General features: G+C 41.2%; 1 protein-coding gene across 5 annotated transcripts in view; it reads right to left on the bottom strand.

Annotated features, from left to right (window-relative positions):
- Rnf212b (ring finger protein 212B) overlaps positions 1–23,435 on the bottom strand; it is a 38,983-nt gene extending 15,548 nt beyond the window's left edge. For 3 of the 5 annotated variants that reach the window (XR_013042402.1, XM_006988496.4, XM_042284869.2), the window contains exons 1-11: positions 23,275–23,435; positions 20,695–20,795; positions 17,083–17,135; positions 16,822–16,896; positions 6,161–6,276; positions 4,956–5,016; positions 3,809–3,837; positions 1,783–1,829; positions 1,516–1,558; positions 1,311–1,371; positions 888–936 (exon numbers count right to left, since the gene is read on the bottom strand). Coding sequence is in view for 4 of the 5 variants with exons in the window: in XM_006988496.4 (XP_006988558.2) it covers positions 888–936; positions 1,311–1,371; positions 1,516–1,558; positions 1,783–1,829; positions 3,809–3,837; positions 4,956–5,016; positions 6,161–6,276; positions 16,822–16,896; positions 17,083–17,135; positions 20,695–20,794 (634 nt within the window). In the remaining variant the exon portion in view is untranslated. The other 2 variants (XM_042284867.2, XM_042284868.2) reach the window with 2 other exon arrangements.
- Between the last annotated feature and the right edge of the window lie 263 nt (positions 23,436–23,698).

The following is a 23,698-nucleotide window of genomic DNA, read 5'->3' as shown; positions in this document are numbered from 1 at the left end:
CAGTACAACATACACGCAAGATGGTCCCTGCAGAAAGCAAACAAGAGAAATGGGGTGGCTGTACTCGTAACAGAAAACAGACCTTAAGAAAAATTGTTACTAGAAACAAAGCCCATATTTTTACCTTTAACACACAGTGAAAAGCCAAAAAACACCTTTCAGTTAGGAACTGATGTTTTCTGGGCTGGTGAGATGGCTGAGCAGATTAAGGGCTGGCTGCTCAAACTTAATGACCTGAGTTTGAGCTCTGGAATCCACACAGAGGTGGAAGGAGAGAACTGGCTCCACGAAGCTTCCTCTCTGGTATGTGTGCTGTGGCAGCCAATGTAGAAATAAGGTGCCATCCTTACAAAGAAACTGACAGTTGGTTAACTTTTCTTTTAGACTTAATTTCTACTGCCATCTTGTGGCAGTTTTGAAAACTCAAATCAGTTAAGTTATTCTGATCAGAGGTTTTCTTCTTTGTTTTTTAAGGTGTGTGTGTGTGTGTGTGTGTGTGTGTGTGTGTGTGTGTGTGTGTGTGTGTGTGTGTGTGTGTGTGTGTTGTGTGCTATGGTACACAAGTGAAGGCCAGAAGACAATATTTTGGTTGGTTCTCTCCTTCTTCCTTTATGTGTGTTTGGGGGGATCAAACTCTGGTTAGAAGACTTTTACTTGTCCCCAGCCTTTGACCAGGTTTTCAATGACTATCTCTCAACTTTTTATTTTCTTATTATCTGTTTCAGAACAGAAATACCATTACTTGAAAAACTGTAGTACATATTTCTATAACTGGAATCATTTTCCAGAAAAAAGTAAAACAGTGTATTAGGCATAGAACACTAGAAATTTCTAGTCTCTGGCCAGAATATGCAGATTTCAGATACCTTCCCCCTACCCTTTCTCACCAGTGTAGGAGTCTCTGGGGGTGCTCCTTTCCTGCAGGCCTCTGCTTCCCTGACAGAAAAATAATGACCGTGAATTACTATACCCTGCTTCTCTACATCCCCAATTCCCCACTGTTTCTCTGTAACCATCCATCACACATACATTATTCTCCCAGGTTGTGCGTGCTGTTCTTAAGAAGGACCTGTGCTCTATTACTTCCAAACTGAACATGACAGATACTGTGCACTCAGTTCTTGAATGCTTGCACTATAGTCACCCCTGTTGATGTTGTGTCATTTTCTAATAGTCTCCAAAATGGGCTCCACATGGCTTGAAAAGATTTGTGCCAAAATCAATATAAATTTAAGATTCTTGTTTTACAGTCTTGCTTTCATTAAGCACTAGAAACCTCAATGTAGAAAAACAATGTGACTGTTACTTACCTGTTCTATATTACCAAAGCCAGCCACTGTATAAGGGATGGACTCCATAGAAGAAGAGCGACTATATAAAATGAGACAAAACAAACACAACACACTGGTGTCACATTTGACATGGCAGTAATTCTCTTCAGTACCACAGTGAGCCGCCTCATTCATCTTCCAACTGTGTCACAGTTTTATGTGGAATAACAGGCTTTCTACTCACCTGACCACTTGGCTGCTATGCTGGGAACTTGGTCGTGGGGCAACTGCAAGAGCACAAAGTGCAGGAAAAATTGCCATCAGTGGTGCACTCTGCCCTGTCTGGCTCATTTGTTTTAGGCAGTTATCTGGTTATATCATGTTTTTCATACTACATGTAAGATTAGAAAAATCATATTATGGTCTCTGAGAAAAACAACCAACGACTTCCATATGAGGAAAAGATATTTATTCATCTCATACAAATAGCTGGAAAGAATTGGTCTTTCACCTGATTGTGATGGGGAAGTAATGCCCACTGGTCGAGGTGTGGTTAATCTACAAGGAAACAAAAAGCAAAGGCAGCTCTGAACTCATCAAGAGTCAGTCAGTCACTGATTATAGAAGCAGTAGCTTTGAGACTGGAGAGACGGCTCAGCGGTTAAGAGCAGGTACTGCTCTTGCAGAGGACTCCAGTTCATTTCTGAGCATCCACATCTGGCTTTAACTCTAGCTCTAGGGCATCTTATGCTCTCTTCTGGCCTCTGCAGGCACACACACACATGCACACAATTAAAAATAAAATCTCTTTTAAAAGGCAGGGGAAGAAGGAAGGAAGGGAGGGAGGGAGGGAAGGGGAGAGATAGAAAGAGAGAGAGACAGAGACAGAGAGACACAGAGAGAGAGAGAGAACAAGAATGAGAACAATACTCCCTGGTAGTAGAGGCATCATCCCAACATATAGAATCAAAGTTTCTATTTTGAGGTCTCTTTACTCTCCAATTCCCTCTCATTCATAATGTAACTCTGGGGTCTTTTCTTTCTTTCTTCCTGTACCATCTTACCAAATACTCTCAGCCTTACATCTACTGATTCATTCATCCCTTCAGCCTTCCATTCAACAAATATTTATATAATGTCTATGTCCTATGCCTTGAGATTAATACAATTAGCTATGAGAGATTCATAGGCTACTAAGAGAGAAGATAAGAATTAGGCCTGGATAGAATCAATGGTAGAGTGCTTGCTTAGCAAGCCTAGATATTTGACATCTCAGCACCACAGAGAAACCCCAGCAAACAATGTTTATATATTATAATGGATATATAAAATACAGAATTTGAAAGAAGACTAAGCAGTAACTTCTGTGACTACAGCAGTGTCTTTTGAATACATTCACTATTAAAAATATTTAGTAGCACAGACATCATTAATCAGAAAGACTTGGTGTTGTACACCTAGTACTTAAATAGATAAGTAGTAGGTACTGAATGAGTATTTATTGACTGAACAAATACCAACTCCATTTGATGTAGTCATTACAGAAGAAGTGATATGTGTTAAGATTTTTGAAGGATTAGTAGGAATTCATAAGATAATAGCCAAAGGTGAGCATTACAATCAAGATTTCAAAACCAGTCTACGTAACTCAATGAGACTGTTTCAAAATGATTAGTAAAAAGGGGACCAGAAGGGCTGGGTAAGGGATCATGGTGACATACACCTTTAATCCCAGCACTCAGGAAACAGAGGCAGTCAGATCTTTGTGAGTTCCAGACCAGCCAGAGCTACAGAGTGAGATCCTCCTTTCATTAATTAAAAAAGAGTGTGTGGGTGGGTGGGGGGTTGGGGATTTAGCTCAGTGGTAGAGCGCTTGCCTAGCAAGTGCAAGGCCCTGGGTTTGATTCTCAGCTCAAAAAATAAAAATAAAATAAAAAAGAATGGGGAGGAGAGAGCTCTTGAGCACATTAGCTCAGTGGTAAAGTACTCAAAAGACCCTAGTCCCAAGTACCACAAAAATAAAACAAAAAAGATTTCACTTCTGTCAGAGAATTAGAAAAGTAAAAGATAAAATCATCAACCATTTTATACATTTTGGAACCCACACAAGTGGATGTCAAGAAAAACCAGCCAAAAGCTTCCCAACACAAGAAAATGGTTAAGTATTAAGAAGAGGGCTGGGCAGTGGTGGCGCACACCTTTAATCCCAGCACTCAGGAGGCAGAGGCAGGCGGATCTCTGTGAGTTCGAGGCCAACCTGGGCTACAGAGAGAGTTCCAGGAAAGGCACCAAAGCTACACAGAGAAACCCTGTCTCGAAAAACCAAAAATAAACAAACAAACAAACAAATAAATAAATATATAAGATAAAAAAGAATTAGGAAGAGGGAAATTCTAGTTACCCTAAACTGATCACTACACACTGTATACATGTAACACACATCATTGTACATATATATACAATTGTACAACTGAAAATGCTTTGAAAAACAAATCAGAAAAACGTCAAGGTAGAGGGCTAGTGTGGTAAAAACCGACCTGCTTCCGTAGTAGCAGCTTGGAGATCCCTGTAGGTGAGAACACAGAAGTGAAGGAAGCTACAGTTATAGGCTCTAATAAATGGATATCGGTCTTATTGTTAGATAATTGACCTGCAAGCTCCCCTAGCTAAGGCTGCCAACAGAAGGACAAAAAAGTGTTTCCTTAAAAAACTATTAGCTTCGAGAGAACAAAAATTTAGTTTCTTTTCGTAAGAGTATACTGGGGAGGTAGGCATGTGGCACATACCTGTAATCTCAGCACAAAGGAAATAGAGGCAGGAGGCTTAGGAGTCCCAGGCTAGCCCTAAGTACATAAAAGAGTTCAAAGTCAGGTCAATGAGATGGCTCAGTGCGTAAGATGCTTGCTGTCTAACCTGACCTGCATTTGATCCCTTATTCCCATGGTGGAAAGATAAAACTAACTCCCTAAGTTACCCTCCGACCACCATCTGCACCTACACACACTACATATCACATACACACCACACGTCTTACACACGTTGATGTACACTAACAATAATAGTAATAAATACAAGTGTTGGGTTTTTTTTTAAGAGTCCAAAGCCTGGGCTATTTTAGACTCAATCCCAAACAAAACAAAACAAAAATATCAAACAACAAGGGAAGGGTTTTGAGGCATCTTGGACTTCAAGAGAAATGTTAAGTTGAAATATGCTTTTTAATGAGAGCTTCCCATCAGTTATAGTATGACTCACTAACATTTCAGAGTGGGTCAAAAATAATGATGCTCTCACCCTTCCAAGGTCTTCTGTACCCTTATTCATTTACTACAGTGTACCTATTGTACAAGCATTATGAGCTTGCTGGGAAGCACTGTCCTATATAGCCACCTAGAAAGATGGACAAGGTAGAGGGTAAAATAATAGTAAAGAGGATTTACTTCAGCTGGGCACAGTGGCATGGGCAGTAGTCTTCCCACACGGGAGATTGGGACAGAAGGGCCCTGAGTTCAAAGCCAGCCTGGACTACATACAATGGTAAGTTCAAGGCTAGCCTAAACTACATAGGGAGAGCCCTGCGGATGCAGCTCAGTGATAGAGCATTTATCTAGCATGTGCAAGGCTCTGAGTTTGATGCCTAGAAACACCAAACCAAAACAAGTAAATAAAACCTATTTTATTCACCTTTAGGATGGCTAGAAATTTCTTCAGTTCTCCATTCTCCTTTCTCAAGACTGATAGCTCTCTAGGCAAAAGATGGAAACAATCAGGTCCAGGTCACTAGGATAAAAATTATTACTATTATCAACATCTTAGGTAATGTTTACTGAGAGGTGTTTGCAGACATACAAGGAACTTCCATCAGGGATCTGGTGGTTCAGGGAGAAGGTGGAAGGGGTTTTTGATGATGAAAACAAGTGAACAAAATAAGCAGTCACTTGGTAGGACTTCAAAGGGTTTTGACATAGAATTCCCTTTCTTCTTGACTGTTGATATCTAAAACTTCCAACAACTGAGCCTTCAAGATGGCTCAGTGGGGAAAGGCCTTGCTAACACGTCTGATGCCTTGAGTTCAATCCCCTGAACTCACACAGTGGAAAGAGAAAACCAACTCTTTTAAACTGTCCTCTGACCTGGCATGCAGGTAGAGGTCAGACAACACACACGCATAAGTAAGCATTAAAGAAACATTTTAAGTTTCCAAGAAGGATTCTGTCTTTAGCTTCAGATTTCCAAAATACACCCCCTCCAAAGAAACATATTAAACGTTATATCTCAGTGTTATCAGTATGGGTCAGCTATATCTGACCTCACTGAAGAAATAATTTTTGACATAATTAAGTAGAAGAGAAAAGCTAAAAAGTGAAGAGGGTCCTTGGAGTGAAGAAAGAAAAAATTAAAAGAGACCAAGGGGAACAACCAAAAATCTTGTACCTGACTTTTTTTGTTTGTTCTGTTTTTTAATTAATTAATTTTTATTTCGTGTGCATTGGTGTTGAGTCTCCTGGAACTGGAATTATAGACAGTTGTGAGCCATTATGTGGGTGCTGGGAATTGAACCCAGGTCCTCTGGAAGAGCAGTCAGTGCTCTTAACCACTGAACCACTCTCCAGTCCCCCCTTTATTTTGGTCTTTTGAAACTAAGAGTTTCTTTGTCTGCCCTGGAACTAGCTCTCTAGATCAGGCTGGCCTTGAACTCAAAGAGATCTGCCTGCTTCTGGCTCCTGAGTGCTGGGATTAAAGGCATTTGCCACCACTACTCAGCTGTTCCTGACTTTCTTAAGACAGATATGAGCACACATAGGGAATATTCAGTCCTTACATCTAGAAATGACTACAGCTTTATTAAAGGAAGGAAGCATTAGCTGGAGACCTGACTTGGCACTTACTTGCTCTGGCTAGCCACTGTTTCTTGGGCCTCCTTCACAGCTGCTTCTAATTTTGCAATTCTGTCCTTATAAAAGGCAATGAGAAGATCGGTCTGTTTCTTCTGGAAACACCACACCTACTAGGAAAAAAGAGGTCTTTGGCATATACTTTTATTAACTCCTTCCTGTTACCTTTGACAACAAAGTTTAGAACTGCTCTTTTTTTCCTAGACCCTTTAGCATATCTTGTGACTCCCCAAAACTATAGAGTTCAACACTAGGGAGAGCCAAAGCTTTCCATTTTAGGACATTGGCTTTCTCCTATCGCTTATCTTAATAGCAATGTTCTAGCATTGTAGACATTTTATATATACATTCACTTATCTTGAGCAAAACAAACAAACAAACAAAAACCCAAAATATTACTGGGCAAAAGCATTTTGCAAAATGCTAATATTTCCAAAATGGGAAATAATTAAATATGGCATACATAATAAAAACAAGTACTTTTCAAGCTCCTAATTGGTTCTAACTTACCTACTTACTTGGTTAATTTAGTTTCCACATTGTTAGCTACTACAATGTATTTTCCATAATACACTTAAGACCATGCTACTGGAGGATGTTTGTGCTGTTTTGGTAACAGGTGAAGATGTGACCAGGTATGATGCCACCCGCCCATCCCAGCACTCGGGAGGTGAGGTGGAGGCAGAAGGATGAGGAGTTGGAGGCCAGCCTTGGCTGGCTACATCATGAATTTGAAGCTGATCTGGGCTGTGGCATCTTGTCTCAAGGAGGAAGGGCATAAAAGGTGAGTATTTATTTCTGAATTTTTAAAATTTTCTGGTTTATTTCTGGATATAAATACCTAACTATCTTTTGTGTTATTTTACCATTTGCTACACTAATGTACCTATCATAGGGTTGTTGAATCAGATAAAGAGTTAATATTTACAAAGTGTTTTAGCTGTGTCAGGCTTTATTTTGAACACACAGCAGAATTCTATGTCTCATCTGTTTTCCACTGTTCAGACTAGAAACCCTTTATCAAGGGCTTCCCAAGGCATTAATACTCTTCTCATAAACTTTTCCCTCATTTAATTTGTTGTTTATAAAACGTCAATTTTAGAAAAACTGAACAGAGCAGAAGCAGAAAAAAATCACTTAGACTCTTAGGAGTTATCTGAGATGGTGGAAGAAAGTGTTTGGAAGTAATAGTTACTATAAATAGATGTAATAAGGCACAATATCCCCAACATTCTAGTTCTAGCTGTGGGATCAACATGGGATGAAATTAGTTATGACAAGGCATTGAAAATCTTAGCTGAATTTGGTAGCTCATGCCTATAACTTTAGCTCTTGTGAGGCTAAGGTAGGAGTTGTAAGTCTGAGGCCAGCCTGAGCTTCATTGGTAGGCTGCAAAGCAAGGCCTGTGATAAAGAGGACAGGCAGACCAGACTGGTGAGATGGCTTCAGTGGGTGCTGTCAACCCTGGATGACTCACATGGTAGAAGGAAAAGAGACTCCTGCAAGTAGTCATCTGCCCTCCACACATGTGGTATGGCATGTCCATACCTTTGTGGACGGACAGACACAGACACAGACACAGACACACACCTTAGTTACGGTTCTATTGCTGTGAAAAGACACCATGACCAAGGCAACTCATAAAAGGTAGAATTGGGGCTTGCTTATAGTTTCAGAGGGTTAGTCCATGACCATCATGGCAGGGAGCATGGTGGCAAACAGGCAGGCATGGTGCTGGAGAAGTAGCGGAGTATTTACAACCTGGTTCATAGGCAGCAGGCACAGAGAGAGAGACAGACAGACACTCGACTGGGCCTGGTGTGGGCTTTTGAGCCTCAAAGCCCACCCCTCCGTAACACATCTCCTCCAACAAGGACACATAGACTTTAACATGGCCTCACCTCCTAATCAATCCAAGCAGCACACCAACTGAGGACTAAGCATACAAATATATGAGCTTATGGGGGCTATTCTCATTCAAACCACCACAATATTGCATTCACACAAAATTTTAAAATGTACAAAACTTTAGCTGGGTGATAATGGCACATGCCTTTAATCTCAACACTTGGAGGGCAGAGGCAGGTGGATCTGTGAGTTTAAGGCAAGCCTGGTCTACATAGCAAGTTCCAGACCAACCAGAGTTACATAGTGAGATCCTGTCTTAAATAAAAAAAAAAAAAATGTGTAAGCCGGGCAGTGGTGGCGCACACCTTTAATCCCAGCACTCGGGTGGCAGAGGCAGGTGGATCTCTGTGAGTTCGAGGCCAGTCTGGGCTACCAAGTGAGTTCCAGGAAAGGCGCAAAGATACATAGAGAAATCCTGTCTCGAAAAACCAAAAAAAAAAAAAAAAAAAAAAAAAAAAAAAAAAAAAAAAAGAAAAGAAAAAAAGATAAAAGCAGAAGGGGTCATGATAGAGAAAAATGGCATGTTTAGAGTTGGCTATTCTTCCTCTTTTCTTTTCCCTCTCCACCCTTCTCAGGTAGTCAGATAACTTAGTTTGGACTTGGTGGCATGGAACTTCTGCATGAATAAGTCTATTTGGTTTGGTCTGTTGGGCCTACTGTGACAGCTCAGTCTAACCTATCTAGTCTATCTATACATTTTATTTAACACACAGAACATAATTCCTTTTGTTTTGAGACTAGGTCTTATTACATATCCCTGGCTATCCTGGAACTTGTTATGCTAGGCTGGCCTTTAACCCACAGAGATCTACCTGTCTCTGCCTCCCCAGTGCTAGTATTAAAGGCGGGCACCACTACCACCACCACCACCACCACCACCACCACCACCTGACTTCAAGTTTCTTCCTTCTTTCTTTCTTTCTTTCTCTCTTTCTTTCTTTCTTTCTTTCTTTCTTTCTTTCTTTCTTTCTTTCTTTCTTTCTTTCTTCCTTTCTTTCTTTCATGAGAATGAACATGGGATAACTGAGGAAATGTGAATATTGAGTAATTATTTGATAATTTGTTAATTAAGTGATAAACATGAAAATATTTACATTTAACATGATAAAATGTCTGACTTGGGATCATCTGGTTGGGATAGTAGAAGATAAGGGAAGAATTTGGCCAAGAGTTTACAATTGTTGAAATATGATGATTAATACATGGAAATTCATTATATTATACATATCACTATATTTTCTGGGTTTTAATATATTTGAAGCTATCTATGACAACATTTTAAAGCTAGGCATGATCATGCACACTCATAATCTCAGGTATTCAGGAGGCTGAGGCAAGAGAATCACAAGTTTGAAGACTTGACGAGGTAACTTAATGAGATTTTTCATCAAATAACATTTAAAAGGCTGGGGATGTAGCTGAGAGGTAGAGATTGTTTGCCTACCTCTTGTGAAGCCCTGAATTCAATTACCAGTGGTATAAAAAATAGTTTCAAAACTTAAAAAATCATTTCTGTTTATGTGTGTGTGTTTGTGGGTGGGGGGTTAGGGGTGCCCATGGAGGCCAGAAGAAGATCTAGAGTTACAGATGTTTATGGGCCTCCCAACATGGATGCTGGGAGGCAAACTCAGGTCTTCTGGAAGAGCAGAACTTGCTCTCTTAACCACTGAGCCACCTCTGCAGCCCTTCAAAACTACTGATTGATTGAGGGCTGTTGCACAGTATGTAGAAGTATGTATCTGTTGCACAGTATGTAGAAGTATGTATTTTGTCTTTGTCTCTGATTTGAATGAAACCTGACATGGTTTGGATCCTAAATGTACTTTAAAGGTTCTTATGTTGAAGACTTTGTCACCAGCCTGTGGCATAGTGGGAGATGGTAAAGTTTCAGGAGGTGAAGTCTACTGGAAAAAGTTATGTCACTGAAGGTAAACCCTTAAGGGAATATGGGGACCCTAATCCTACCTTCTTTTTTTTTTTTTAAGATTTATTTTTATCAGCCAGATTGATTTTATGTGAATGTGTTTCGTCTATGAACCATGTGCATTCAGTACCTGGGGAAACCAGACAGAAGAGGGTATCAGATCCCCTTGAACTAGAGTTACAGATGGCTGTGAGCCAGCATGCGGTACTAGGAATCAAACCCATGTCCTCTGGAAGAGCAGTCAGTGCTCTTAACCACTGAGCCATCTCTGTAGTCCCTACGATTCTTCTTAAGGATATTTATTAAATCCTTCTGTGTTGTTCATACTTTGTCAGGAGCTAATAAGTCATAAAATTAATAGCTCTGATAGTGTTATTGCCTTCAAGGGAAGATGGAGAAGAGAGCAAAAATTTATAATGCAATACAGTGTAGGTATAGTGTATATATTTATCCATGTATATGTTTAATGACAAGAATGTTCTAGATAGATGGAACTGCATATACAAAGGCCCAAAGGCAAAAATTATTTATACAAATAATTCGTAAGTCAGCAGTAGAGTACTTGTCAATAATACACCAAGCCCAGGATTTGATTCCCAGCACAATAAATAAATAAGCAAATACAATAACCATACTTCCATTTAGAAAGGTTCTTCTGGCTTCCATATGAAGAAAAGATAGAAACAGAAAGATACTGGAGGCTAGAAGTTATAGGCATTATCTATGGCACTTATAAAAAGCAAGGAAAGACAGCATTTGGAGAAATATAACTACTTAAGAGATGCACAGATTAAGATGAACCCCAAAACGGTACAGTAGAGTTGGTTAGGATAGCCAAAGAGCATTTTTAAGTAAAGAACTCAGACTTCAGATGTGGCTAAAAGATCAGTTAGAATAGAAATAAAAACTATCCACTGATTTTGATGAGAATGTTGATGCCCTTAGCAGAGACAGTTTTTAATGCAACAGTTAGAAACCAGACCACAGAAGGCTGTGAAAAGTTCAGAAGGCGAAATAGATGTGATAGACAAATATCCAGCAATGAGGTCCAATACAGTGTTAAGACTTGACTCCATGTACTCTGAGAGATGACAATAACAATAATCTTCTCATTGCTAAAGCCAGCCAGCCTCCATTTTCACTCACGACTTCATCTCTCAGCAGCTCAGCTGACTACATCTACCTTTGGAAACACTTTTTTTTCTTGACTTGACTTCTGGGACACCACATATTTTTGTTTTACTTCTGACTGCAGTTTTCCTAATTTCTCTTCCTCCACCTAATTGCTAATATTGAAAGAACTCCTTTTACATGATCTTATCTATTTGCTCTGTGTGTTTACGTTAGGGTCAGGGAAGTAGGATGGACACAGGGCCTTGAACATGGATGGGTACATGGTTCTGGAATTCTAACACTGAAGAGAGTATACATCTTACCACTGAACCGCACTCCTCACTCACCCCTATAGGCTTTAAACATTATTTTCTAACAGGATATGAACTTACATCTCACTCTTTTCTTATGCCCTGAGCTCCAGAATGAGCTTAGTCTTCTTGACTTTTCCACTAGGGTTTCTGAGAAGCATCTAAAACCTAATGTGCCCATATCTTCCTGACAGATCAAGAAGAAAATCAGCCAGAAAGAAATGGTTGTAGATTTTTGAGGAAACAATCAAAACAAGGCAAAACTTTTTCTCACTTGGCACCAGCAGCATCACTTCTTCATTCTTTAAAAACTAAATTATTTTCCAGGGGTAGTGTTGCACACCTTTAGAAGGTGGATCTCTATGAGCTGAAAGCTACCCTGGCCTACATATTGAGTTCTAGGACAGCCATAGCTAGGTAGAAAAAACCTGTCTTAATCAAAACAAAACAAAACAAAATAAAACAACACACACACACACACACACACACACACACACACAAAAAAAAACCCCACAAAAACAAAAAACAAAAAACAACTTCTCTTCCCCAACCCTCTCTCCCCCCAAAAAAGCAATCTTTTGGGCTTTCCTTAGCTCCCTAGCCTAGTTCCATTCCTGGGAGTGCTTTCCCATTTATTTACTTGTTTAGTTACTATTTTTCAGGTTTATTTATTTATGCATTTTATGTATGAGTACTCTATCTGCATGTGCACCTGCATGGCAGAAGAAGGAATTAGATCCCATTACAGATGGTTGTGAGCCACCCTGTAGGTGCTGAGAACTGAACTCAAGACCTCTGGAAGAGCAGCCAGTGCTCTTAACCACTGAGTCATCTCTCCAACCCTATTTATTTATTTATTTGTTTGTTTGTTTGTTTACTCATTTATTATTTGTGTATAAGTGTTTTGCCTGAATATATGTGTGCTATGTATATGCCTGTGAGGTCAAAAGAGTGGGTTTGAACCCCTGGAATTGGGAGTTACGGATGGTTGTGAGCCACCGTGTGGGTGCTGGGAACTGAACCTAGATCTTCTGCAAGAATAAGTGTTCTTAGTCACTGAGCCATCTCTCCAGCCCCTCCCATTTTAAAAATAAGCTGTCTATTTCTAATGCCTAACTCAAAAGCCATTACTTTTTCTCTACCTTCTCCTGGCAGCTGCTGGTATTTGTACCTAACCTGTACTATGCTTTTTCTTAAACATTAATAAAATTGTCCTTGAGCTTTCAGAACACAAAATAGAAATAATGACCTTCTCTTGTGTGTGTGGGGTGTGTGTGTGTGTGTGTGTGTGTGTGTGTGTGTGTGTGTGTGTGTGTTGCCTGAGAATCAACCCCAGGCCTTCCTGCTTGCTGGGAAAGGTCTCTGTCATTGATCTATAACCTCCATGCCTTTTTATCTTTCTGCTGCCACCACTGATTCAGTGCAAACAGTCTGCTTAGAATTTTCCCTCCTGATTGGTCTCCTGCCTCGACTCTTATCCTATTTATGGCCTAGTCACTCAACAGCCACATTCTCTTTAAAATTATGCAGCATAAAATGTCATTTCCTTGTGCAAAACACTCCAACGGTGTAACTTCACTTAAAAGAAAGGTAAATGTCCCCCGGGCGGTGGTGACGCAAGCCTTTAATCCCAGCACTTGAGAGGCAGAGGCAGGCGGATCATCTCTGTGAGTTCGAGGTCAGCCTGGTCTACAGAGTGAGATCCAGGACAGGCATCAAAGCAACACAGAGAAACACTGTCTCGAAAACAACAACAACAAAAAGCAACGTAGGGTACAAACGACAAGACAAAATTGTGGCCAAGCGGTGGTGGTGGTGGCGGCGGCGGCGGCGGCGGCGGTGGCGGCGGCGGCGCATGCCTTTAATCCCAGCACTCAGGAGGCAGAGCCAGGTGGATCTCTGTGAGTTCGAGGCCAGCCTGGGCTACCAACTGAATTCCAGGAAAGGTGCAAAGCTACACAGAGAAACCCTGTCTAGAAAAACCAAAAAAATAAAAAATAATTGTGCTACAGAAACCATGGAAGGCTTTACTAGAGAAGGAACACTACTGCATGCATTTGAAAGGTGCCTAGTTGTGGATAAAGGTGGGGGTCTATGGTCTAGGCACAGAAGTAAACTCACTGGTCCTTACAGACTCTTCAATTCCCTTGAAAGGTTTAGAGGAGAGTCAAGCATTCAAAACAGGCAGTTTTATCAACAACTAGCACAGAGCAGAAAAAATGTCCTTGTTGGGTCATTACAGAGAACAGAAATGGACATTTAGAGCAACAGTCCATTCGTTCATTTAAGGACAATGTTTTGGATGTTCATTCCATATTAGAAACTATTCAAAGAGAACAACAAACAAAACTGACCAAATGTCTGTACTCATAGAGCTATATTTAGTGAAGGATCCAGATAATAAACAAATACACAAGACAATGGTACAGACTGGAGCTATGATGAGAAATAACACAAGAAACAGAGGGTGCTGGAGCTGCTTCTAAGATGCTGGGTGGTGGGTTGGGAGGTTTGGGGGAAAGGAGATGCCAGGGAAGATCCTTCTGGAGAAAGAAACTAAGCAGAAGCTTGAGTACACAGTTATTCAACTTCACAGATGAGGAAAATACATTTCCAGACTGCTGACTTCACCAAACCAACCCTTCACTAAAGTGATGATTAACTGACCCTGTCTATTTATTTTACCTTGATTATTTGACCATGTATAATTGGTCCCATGCTAAGGCAGGCTAAGATTCAGACTATACATAATTTCTTGACTAATTATTAACTAGCTGTGGGTTTCAATATTAACCAAAGGTCTGCTCTTTCTCTTGTCCATGTGACCTCTTACATTTCTACCTGAGTCTCAGCTGGATTTCATCTCCTCACAACATGAAATGTAGTATCTCAAATATAATGGCTCATCCACGTGACTAAGACAGCACACAGCCAAAGCTTTAGTTCTGTTTACTCTATTTCCAGAGTTAACACTGGGGGACTGGGCAAACACTGATGATAACTTTCATGTTTAGAGAAGGTATACTCAAGCTGGTTGTGGTGGGCCTTGCCTGTGATCCTAACACTTTGAAAATGCAGGAAGAATAATCATGAGTTCAAGTCATCCTTGGCTATCTAGGAAGTTCAAAGCCAGCCTTGGCTATGATGAGGCCTGTCTCAAAAAAAAAAAAAAAAGAAAAAGAAAAAGAAAAAACCTGTATTCTCTTAAGAATAAGAACTGATACTGGTAAAGAGCACTGTCTGGTATATGTGGGACTCTGGGTTCAACTCCTAACAACACACCACACAAAAGAATAAGGAAAAGAATATCAAAGCCAAGTGTGGTTTTTGGTACATGCTTGTAATCCCAGCACTCAGGAGGTAGAGGCAAGAGGATCATGCATTCAAGGCTAGTAGCCTACAAAGTGAGGTTCTTTCTTTAAAAAAAAAAAAAAAAGGTGTGTGTGGGGTTATGCTGGGGCTGGAGCTCAGTCAGTAGAGGGCATAAGACCGTGGGTTCTATCCCTAGCACATGAACATCTAGAGTGGTAACATGTTACTGTATTCTCGGCATTCAGGTAGAGGAAGGAGGGGCAGAAATATAAGGTCATCCTCATACATACGTAGTGAGTTCTGGAACACAAAGAGACCTTGTCTTCCTGCTAGAGAGATGACTCAGTAGGAAAAGGCACTGGCCATTAAACCTGATGACAGGAATTGGATCCCCAGCACCCAAGTAGTAGAAAGAGTGGAGAAATGACGCCTGCAAGTTGTCCCACATTCTTGTTGTGGTATGAAATGATCCCCTCCACTAATACACACACACACACACACACACACACACACACACACACACACACACACACACAGAGAGACAGAGGCTATTCATTGAAGACAACAGTCAAATAAAAAAAGACAATAGTGGTAGAGCACTTGCCAAGCATGCAGAGGGCCTGGGGTCTAATAACCAGCACAATAACAATAAGGAAGTGATAAAGTCTTTTTTAATTACATATTTATGGTGTGTGGACAAGTACACATGCAGGCATGCACACAGAGGTAAGAGAACAACTTTTGTGAGGCAGATCCTTCCATCAAGTGTGTTCCAGAGATTGAACTCAGGCTGTTTTCTTGGCCATCTCTCCAGCCTGATAAAGTCTAAAGAAGCATGCCAAGAGAAGTATCCCATAATGCTAAAAAAAAATCATCTCAGCAAAGCACTAGAGAGTGGAATCTTAAAAAAGCCAAGTCTTCATAACTTGTGAACTCTCTCAAATAATTACACTGCCTTTTTTCTAACTTCTGCTATATTCAACTATTCCTTATCATGTCAATCATTTACCAACATATAAAGCATCAGGAAAAGACAAATATTTCCTAACATTCAAGCAATTAGTTGTTAACTCCAAATAAAGTTAAATATTATTGCAAAGGTTACTGAAAAATGAAAAGAAAAAGAAGCCGGGCAGTGGTGGCACACGCCTTTAATCCCAGCACTTGGGAGGCAGAGCCAGGCGGATCTCTGTGAGTTCAAGGCCAGCCTGGGCTACCAAGTAAGCTCCAGGAAAGGTGCAAAGCTACACAGAGAAACCCTGTCTCAAAAAACCAAAAAAAAAAAAAAAAAAACAACAAAAAAAAAACACCAAAAAAAATTAATTCAAATGAAAAGAAAAAGACATCTATAAGCAAAGGTCATAAGTGAAATTATCAAGTCAGTCTTTGCAGGTCTACATATGCAATTTTTAAGAAAATGTATTGGGGTTGGGGATTTAGTTCAGTGAAGTGATAGAGCGCTTGCCTAGCAATAACAAGGCCCTGGGTTTGGTCCCCAGCTCCAGAAAAAATAAATAAATAAAAATAATAAAAAAAAAAGTCATGTACCACCATGCCCACCCACCTCCTTAAAAAAAAGAAAAGAAAAGAAAAAAAAGAAAATGTATCTACAGAGAAAGATGATAAGTCCCTTAGGGCACTTTTTAGTCACAGGAACTGGTTATTAGAAGTAGGAACTACAAAGCAAGATTCAACTAGATTGTGGTTTTTGACAGCATACCATAGATTCTTGGTTAGTAAAAAGTTAACTGGTAGAGATTTGTATCAGGGAAGAAAATAAAGACAGCAATTTCTTTCCACTGTGTACAAAGACATTTTAAAGAGTAACGCCTTGCCAGGGGGTGGTGGTGGTGGTGGTGGTGGTGGTGGTGGTGGTGGTGGTGGTGGTGGTGGCAATCCCAGCAGAGGCAGAGGCAGGTAGATCTCTAAGTTCAAGGCCAGCCTGGTCTACAGAATGAGTTCCAGGACAGCCAGGACTACATAGAGAAAACAACAGGAATTCTCCATACCCAGTTGCACTCACTACATGGCCTCGGTGGCCTTGAGCTTACAGCAGGAAGAACTTTTCTTCATCTTGGTTCTCATACCTGAGAGATGTGACTAAAACACTGCAAAGCTGTCTCTACAGGACTTTTGAAGAACTTCTTCTCTTGAGGCTTTAACTATGAAGAGAGTAAGACACACAGTGAGAATATTCACAACAAAAATGAAAGAAGATACTGACAACAGAATAAAATAACTCTATTTTTTACAACTGCTATCTTCAAATTTGTTTCTCATCTGTATATACTTCCTACTTACTGTCCAGGGACTGGATGAGGCAGTTTGTGATGAGGGTAAAAACTTACATTATCAGAAAGAGCCAGGTGCTTGCAATGACTTCCACACACAGCACATTTTTCTGAGAGAAAAGGGGAAAAATATTTGTTCTCAAAGGCAGGAGGTAAGATTTTTCCTAAAGTAAGTGATAACTGTCAAGTAAGCTAGCAAGAAAAGAAATAGGTTCTTAACTAAATTTTGATTATCATTAAGAGATTAACTTAATCTGTTCTCTAAATCAGTATTCCCAAACAAACAAATATGCTGAAGTATGAGCCTTTGCACTATGCTTATCTCTCTCTTCTTTCCTTTCTTTCTTTCTTTTTTAAAGATTTATTTATTTATTTATTATATATAGTGTTCTGCCTGCATATATCCCTGCCTGCCAGAAGAGGGTACAAGATCTCATTATAAATGGTTGTGAGCTACCATGTGGGTGCTGGAAATTGAACTCAGGACCTCTGGAAGAGCAGCCAATGATTTTAACCTCTGAGCCACCTCTCCAGGCCCCTTTCTTTGTTTTTGAGACAAGGTCTTGTAAATGTAGCCCAGGCTGGCCTGGAACTTGTAGCAACCCTCCTGTCTCAGCTTCTGAATATTGGGACTAGTAGCATTTACTGGTAGGATCTATGTGCCAACAGAAGTACTGGAATACATTTGCAAGTGTTCTGGGATGAATACAAGAGTACCAATGATTTTCACTCTAGGTGACTTTCTAAAAAAGATTTACTTATGAATGTTTTGCCTTCATGTATGCCTGTGTACTGTGTGCATGTATGGTACCTGAGGAAACCAGCAGAGGTGTCAGATCCTCTGGAACTGGAGTTACAGACAGTTGTGAGTCTCCATGTGGGTGCTGGGAATTGGACCTGGGTCCTCTAGAAGAGCAGCCAGTGCTCTTAACCACTGGGCCACCTTTCTAGCGAATGACTCTTTTTAAGCCTCTCTGCCTGATCTTGGGCACTGTAAGAGGCTGGCTCCTGAGTTACCCCACCCAGCTGTCACCTTGCTAATATTCCTAGATCTTGCTTTGATGGTTTCCTACTTTTCAAATATTGAATCTGAAAGAAGCAAGGTGTAAAATTTCTAAGCTTTCCTTATAAAAAGCAGTATTAGTAGTGGTACCGATGATTAAATGCCACAGGGCTGGGGATAAGGCTCAGTGACAGAGTACTTGTTTACCATGCATAAGACCCTAGGGTTCATCCATTAAAAAAATGCCATGTCAGGAAAAAGCATTACATGGCTTTATGCTTCAGAGACAATCACTCCAAAGTGAGCTGCTGTCACCATAGTGAAAAGTCTCATTGCATCAGCAGATAACTCAAAAGGGTCATGAGAGTCACACGGGAAAAGTTCTCCAGATACTATTTAATCTCACTAGTCTTTCCTTGGGGAATAAAGTTTCTTTCCCAGTCTGCCCTCCATGTTGTTCTCAGTATAAGTTAGCAAGTGAAAAACATTCTACTTAAAAAAAAAACAAAAAACAAAAAACAAAAAAAAACCAAAATTTCTACAGCTCTCTAGAACCAGCAAGGTAAGTTCAGGATCTTTACCCTGGTGGACAGAAATTTCTATCATTTTCCACTGCCTACCTCTTTAGCTTCATCTTTCACCATTTTTGCCTTTCTCTGTATAATCTCAACTCTGTGGAAGCATCTGCACTGCAGTTTAATGACATGTCATTACACATGCTACTGTTGCAATTTTTTATGTGTTTTTATTTTACATACATGAGTGTTTGCCTGCATGTATCTATGTGTGCCACATGAGGTGTGTAGAGGCCACAAGAGGGCATCAGATCCCCTAGAATTAGACTTACAGATGGTTGTGTGGCACCATGTGGATACTGAAAACCAAACCCAGGTCCTCTGCAAGAGGAGCAAGTGCTCTTAACCACTGAGACATCTATCCAGACCCCACTGTTTTAAATTTGAAAGATCTTTGTGAAACTCAGCAAACTCCAGTTTGTTGTCCAAAACCCTACTGCAGCAGCATGTCTTCTGTTTTCCTTGATCAAAGTAACCCTGTCCTAAGTAGGGTGAATTCTCTCTTCTGGGATTTAGATAATTTACAGTTTTTGTCACTGTTATTAGTCTTAGATAGGATCTGTATGTTGCCCAGACTGGCCTTTCACTCCTGTATTCAAGTAACCAACCCTCTTGACTGAGCCTCCCCAGTAGCTATAGTGATATACTACCATGTGAGTTCACCCAGACCTCCTAAATGTTTGCACATTAATAAAACAAATAGTTAGGATTAGTGGTGTAGCTCAGTGATTTTTACAGGGTATTTGTCTAGCATTCCAGAGGCCCTGGGTTCATTTCCCAACACTCCAAAACAAGTTTCTTTTCTTTAACACAGGGTCTTCCTTTGTAGCTCTGGCTGGTCTGGAACTCCTCACTAAATCAGGCTGGCCTCAAACTCAAAGATCTGCCTGAGTTAGCCTCCCAAGTGCTGGGATTAAAAGGCTTGTGCCGCCGGGCGGCGGCGGCGGCGGCGGCGGCGGCGGCGGCGGCGGCGGCGGCGGCGGCGGCGGCGGCGGCGCACGCCTTTAATCCCAGCACTCGGGAGGCAGAGGCAGGCGGATCTCTGTGAGTTCGAGGCCAGCCTGGTCTCCAAAGCGAGTTCCAGGAAAGGAGCAAAGCTACACAGAGAAACCCTGTCTTGAAAAACCAAAATAAATAAATAAATAAATAATAAATAAATAAATAAATAAATAAATAAATGGCTTGTGCCACCATGCTCCACATGGTCTTCAAGTTTCCTTTCTAAAACTTGCGTTGCAAGAAGTTGGCAATCATTTACTCTCTGAGATAATTTCCTCATTTGTAAAACAGTGCTACCAGTAATTACTACCAAGGACTGTGGTGAAGATTACATAAAACTGGTACTGGTGGCTGGGTATGATGATACATATCTGAAATCCCAGAACTTGGGAGGCTGAGGCAGGAAGATTGTGAATTCAAGGACAGTCAAGGCTAGATAGTAAGATTTTTGCCTCAAAAACAACAGGAAGGGGCTGGAGAGATGGCTCAGAGGTTAAGAGCACTGACACGGCTATTCCAGAGCAGCAACCACATGGTGGCTCACAACCATCTGTATTGAGATCTGGTGCCCTCTTCTGGCCTGAAGGGATACATGCAGACAGAACACTGTATACATAATAAATAAATAAATCTTAAAAAAAAAACAACAGGAAAAACAAAAACTATTTTAAAAATTTGTTTATTGAAAATAGACATTGTAATTTAATTCTTTAAATTGTATAGGGCCTGGAATGTAGCTCCCTGGTAGAGCATTTGCCCAGCATGTGCAAAGCCCTAGGTTCTATACTCAGCACTGCCAAATAAAGAAACACATAGTAAATTGCTTATTAAACTCTAAGATATTAACATAATTCTCCATTCATTATGGCTTTTCCTGACACAACTCAAAACACTGAAGAGTAACACATCTGCTAAATTGCTTAGCTTCTCTCTTTTACCAATGGATTCTTTTAATTTCCAAAATGGGCAGCTGCCTATAGTTTCCACATTATCACTGATGCCTACCAAGTGATTTTTATTCTACATCACACAGAGAAATGGCTACCTATTATATCTAAGTTAAAAATTTTGGGATAAATTGAAGCCACTCACCCAGAGTCATACACTTTTTACAGAAAATATGGCCACAACTGGTGACAAAGAAATGGGCCCCATCCTTTCGGTAACACTGGTTGCAATGAAACCAATCCATTCTGGAGCAGAGAAAGAATACGAAGAATGTGGAGCATAATATAATTATAGCTGTTCCAAAATTGACATAACACTGTTTCCTTAACTTTTGATAGTAATGGATGTGGGAACAAATCTGTGGGCATTCTATTGGTCTGTAGGGATATACATATAACACAAGGAAAAACGTCAGCAGACTACAGTCACCAGAAGTCATCAAACATTCGCGTGCATGCATGTGTGTTTATGTGTGTAAAAATAAAAAGACATAGGAAGACAGAAACCAGGCTTTTCTTTTCGTGGAGTGGTAAGGTTGTATTTGTATTTACGTGTCTGCCTTTACTCTCATTTTTGTTTTCTACATTTTCTAGCTTAACTCATATTCCAATTTGTAACTAGAAAAACAATCTTTAAAAATGAAAACATGCAGGCTGGAGAGATGGCTCAGAGGTTAAGAGCACCAACTACTCTTCCAGAGGTCCTGAGTTCAATTCCCAGCAACCACATGGTGGCTCACAACCATCTGTGATGAGATCTGGCGCCCTCTTCTGTGTACATAATAAATAAATAAATCTTTTAAAAAAAAAATGAAAACATGCCACCATATTTGTGTGGCGCTGTGAATCAAACCTGGAGCCTCGTAAACATTAAACAAGTACTTTACCACTGAGCCCCAGGCCCAGCCCACATCTTTATTTTACAGGTTTCCTGTAATAGGGCAGAGAAAGGAGCCAGCAGAGATTAGTGGATCAGAAGATCACACATTAGTTACTTGGACACCTTTTATACAAGGGAAACAAACAGTTGAGTGATAATAGTCTCGGTTTACACACACACACACACCTACTCCGCAGAAACCCAGCCACAGGTCTGGAAGGTGTAAAGTCATGTTTTGACCAGATTCATCTTTTTTTTTTCTTTTTCAGAAGACTTACATTGAATATAACTCTAACTAGCAAACTTGTCCAAAGTTCCATCTTTACTGGCAATCCTGGGATTAGAACCCAAGTGTCCTGATTCTGTGGAAAATTCATGTTCTTACATTATAGAGCCCTTGGGTTCACATGGTAATCGTACCATAATTTGTATGGTATGATTCTGTTTTTTGTTTTTTTTTTTCCTGACAACAGCAATCTTTGTTTTGTTTTTCAAGACAGGGTTTCTCTGTGTAGTTCTGGCTGTCCTAGAACTCTATAGACCAGGCTGACCTCAAACTCAGATCTGCCTGCCTCTGTCTCCTGAGCACTAGGATTAAAGGCCCAGCAGCGACAGCTATTTTTTTTTATAACTTAAGTATATAACCAAATGAATGATTATGTGGGATTTCAAAAAAAGAGTATTTGGTGGGTGGAGCAAACATGTGCCACAGGCAAGTGTGGAGGTTCTAGGACAACTTTTGGGGTTTGATTTTCTCCTTCTACCAATTTGATTCTGGGGATCATGAGTTCCACAGAAATGGCAACCACCTTTACCCCCTGAGCATTGTGTTAGCCCACTTTGTGGGCTTTATTTTTCAAGATAGTGTTTCTCTTGTGTAGCCCTGGCTGTTCTGGAACTCACTTTACAGACTAGGCTGTAGGATTTTTTTTAAATGAAGAAACTGACATTTGAAAAATAAAGCAGTGAACTATAAACAACACAACAAAATATGTTGACTATGAATATGCTATTTAATAAGACTTATTAATTTAATTCTTTAAATTGGAAAAATAAAACAAGTTACTATTTCCCTACCACAATTCTTTTCTCTCAACAATTCTTCATCTTTAGAGTTCCAGGTTACGGAGAAGTTGACTAAGTGAATGGGGGATACTTCGCACCTTAAAAATTCTGTCAGTTACCCAGCGAGGTGACACACACCTTGAGTCCCAGAACTCAGGAGGCAGAAAGAAGCAAGCCGACCTCTGTAGGTTCAAGGCCAGTTACATAGTGAGACCCTGTCTCAGTTAAAAAAAAAATCCGCCACTTAAGATTTATGACAGAAAAAAAAACTGCTGAGGGCAGGCGGGTGATGGTGCTTGGTGTTAATCCTGGTCACGTGAGTTCGGTACCTGGGACCCACAGGTTGAACAGACCCCCCCCCCCCCCCCCCGGCTGCCTTCTGTCCCCCCCCCCTCGTTATTCACATGGGCACGCCCCCCACGCCCCCTCCCCCAGTAAATGCACAACCTTCTTGAATTTACTAAATAGTAGGGTGAGATGGCACATGCCTGAACCCCAGGATTCAAGAGGCAGCGAGGCAGGGGGGCTGTGAATTCGGGGCCAGCCTGGTCTATACAGCGAGGTCCTGGAGAGCCGGGGCTAGGTAGGGCGAACCTGTCTTAAACAAACAAACAAAAATAACAATAATAAACCTGACTAAACCGTTCGTTCGCACAGCACCAGGGCTCGGGTTCCAGTCGCGCCTTCACCAGAGTGAAGCCCTGGTGGCCCTGACTGGCCGGGGCCGAGGCCCGAGGGAGGCCGCGGCCTCCAGCTCGCCTGTCTCGCTCGCGTCCCTACCAGCTCGGGATCCCGCGCTTCAGAGCTCAGACCACCCGGTTCTCTCACGAGGAGGCCCTGGAAACGGCGGGAAAGCAAACAGCCGCCTTCCGGCACGCACGGCCTCCAGGCGCGAAGCCGCCAGCCAAGCTGGCGCACGCCAGACCGAACCAGCGCGCTGCGGGGGCGGGGCCAGCCGCGGGGCGGGGCCAGCCGCGGGGCGGGGCCAGTCGTGAGGGCGGGGCCAACCTGGGGCGGGGCCAGCCGTGAGGGCGGGGCCGCTCATCCTCCTGCGCAGCCGCAGAAGCACCCAGGCCGAGGAGTGCTCCAAAGTAGTCCTGTGGACTGTGGACGCTCGGAGGTGAAAATGAGCCCATGAATGTCCCAACAAATCACCCCAAAACAAAAGAAAATGGGGTCGCAAAGCCATGGAAGCTTTGACATG

This window comes from Peromyscus maniculatus, chromosome 9 (genome assembly GCF_049852395.1).
Source record: "Peromyscus maniculatus bairdii isolate BWxNUB_F1_BW_parent chromosome 9, HU_Pman_BW_mat_3.1, whole genome shotgun sequence".
Classification (NCBI taxonomy): Eukaryota; Metazoa; Chordata; class Mammalia; order Rodentia; family Cricetidae; genus Peromyscus; species Peromyscus maniculatus.
This window is presented reverse-complemented; position numbering and strand designations above follow the sequence as displayed.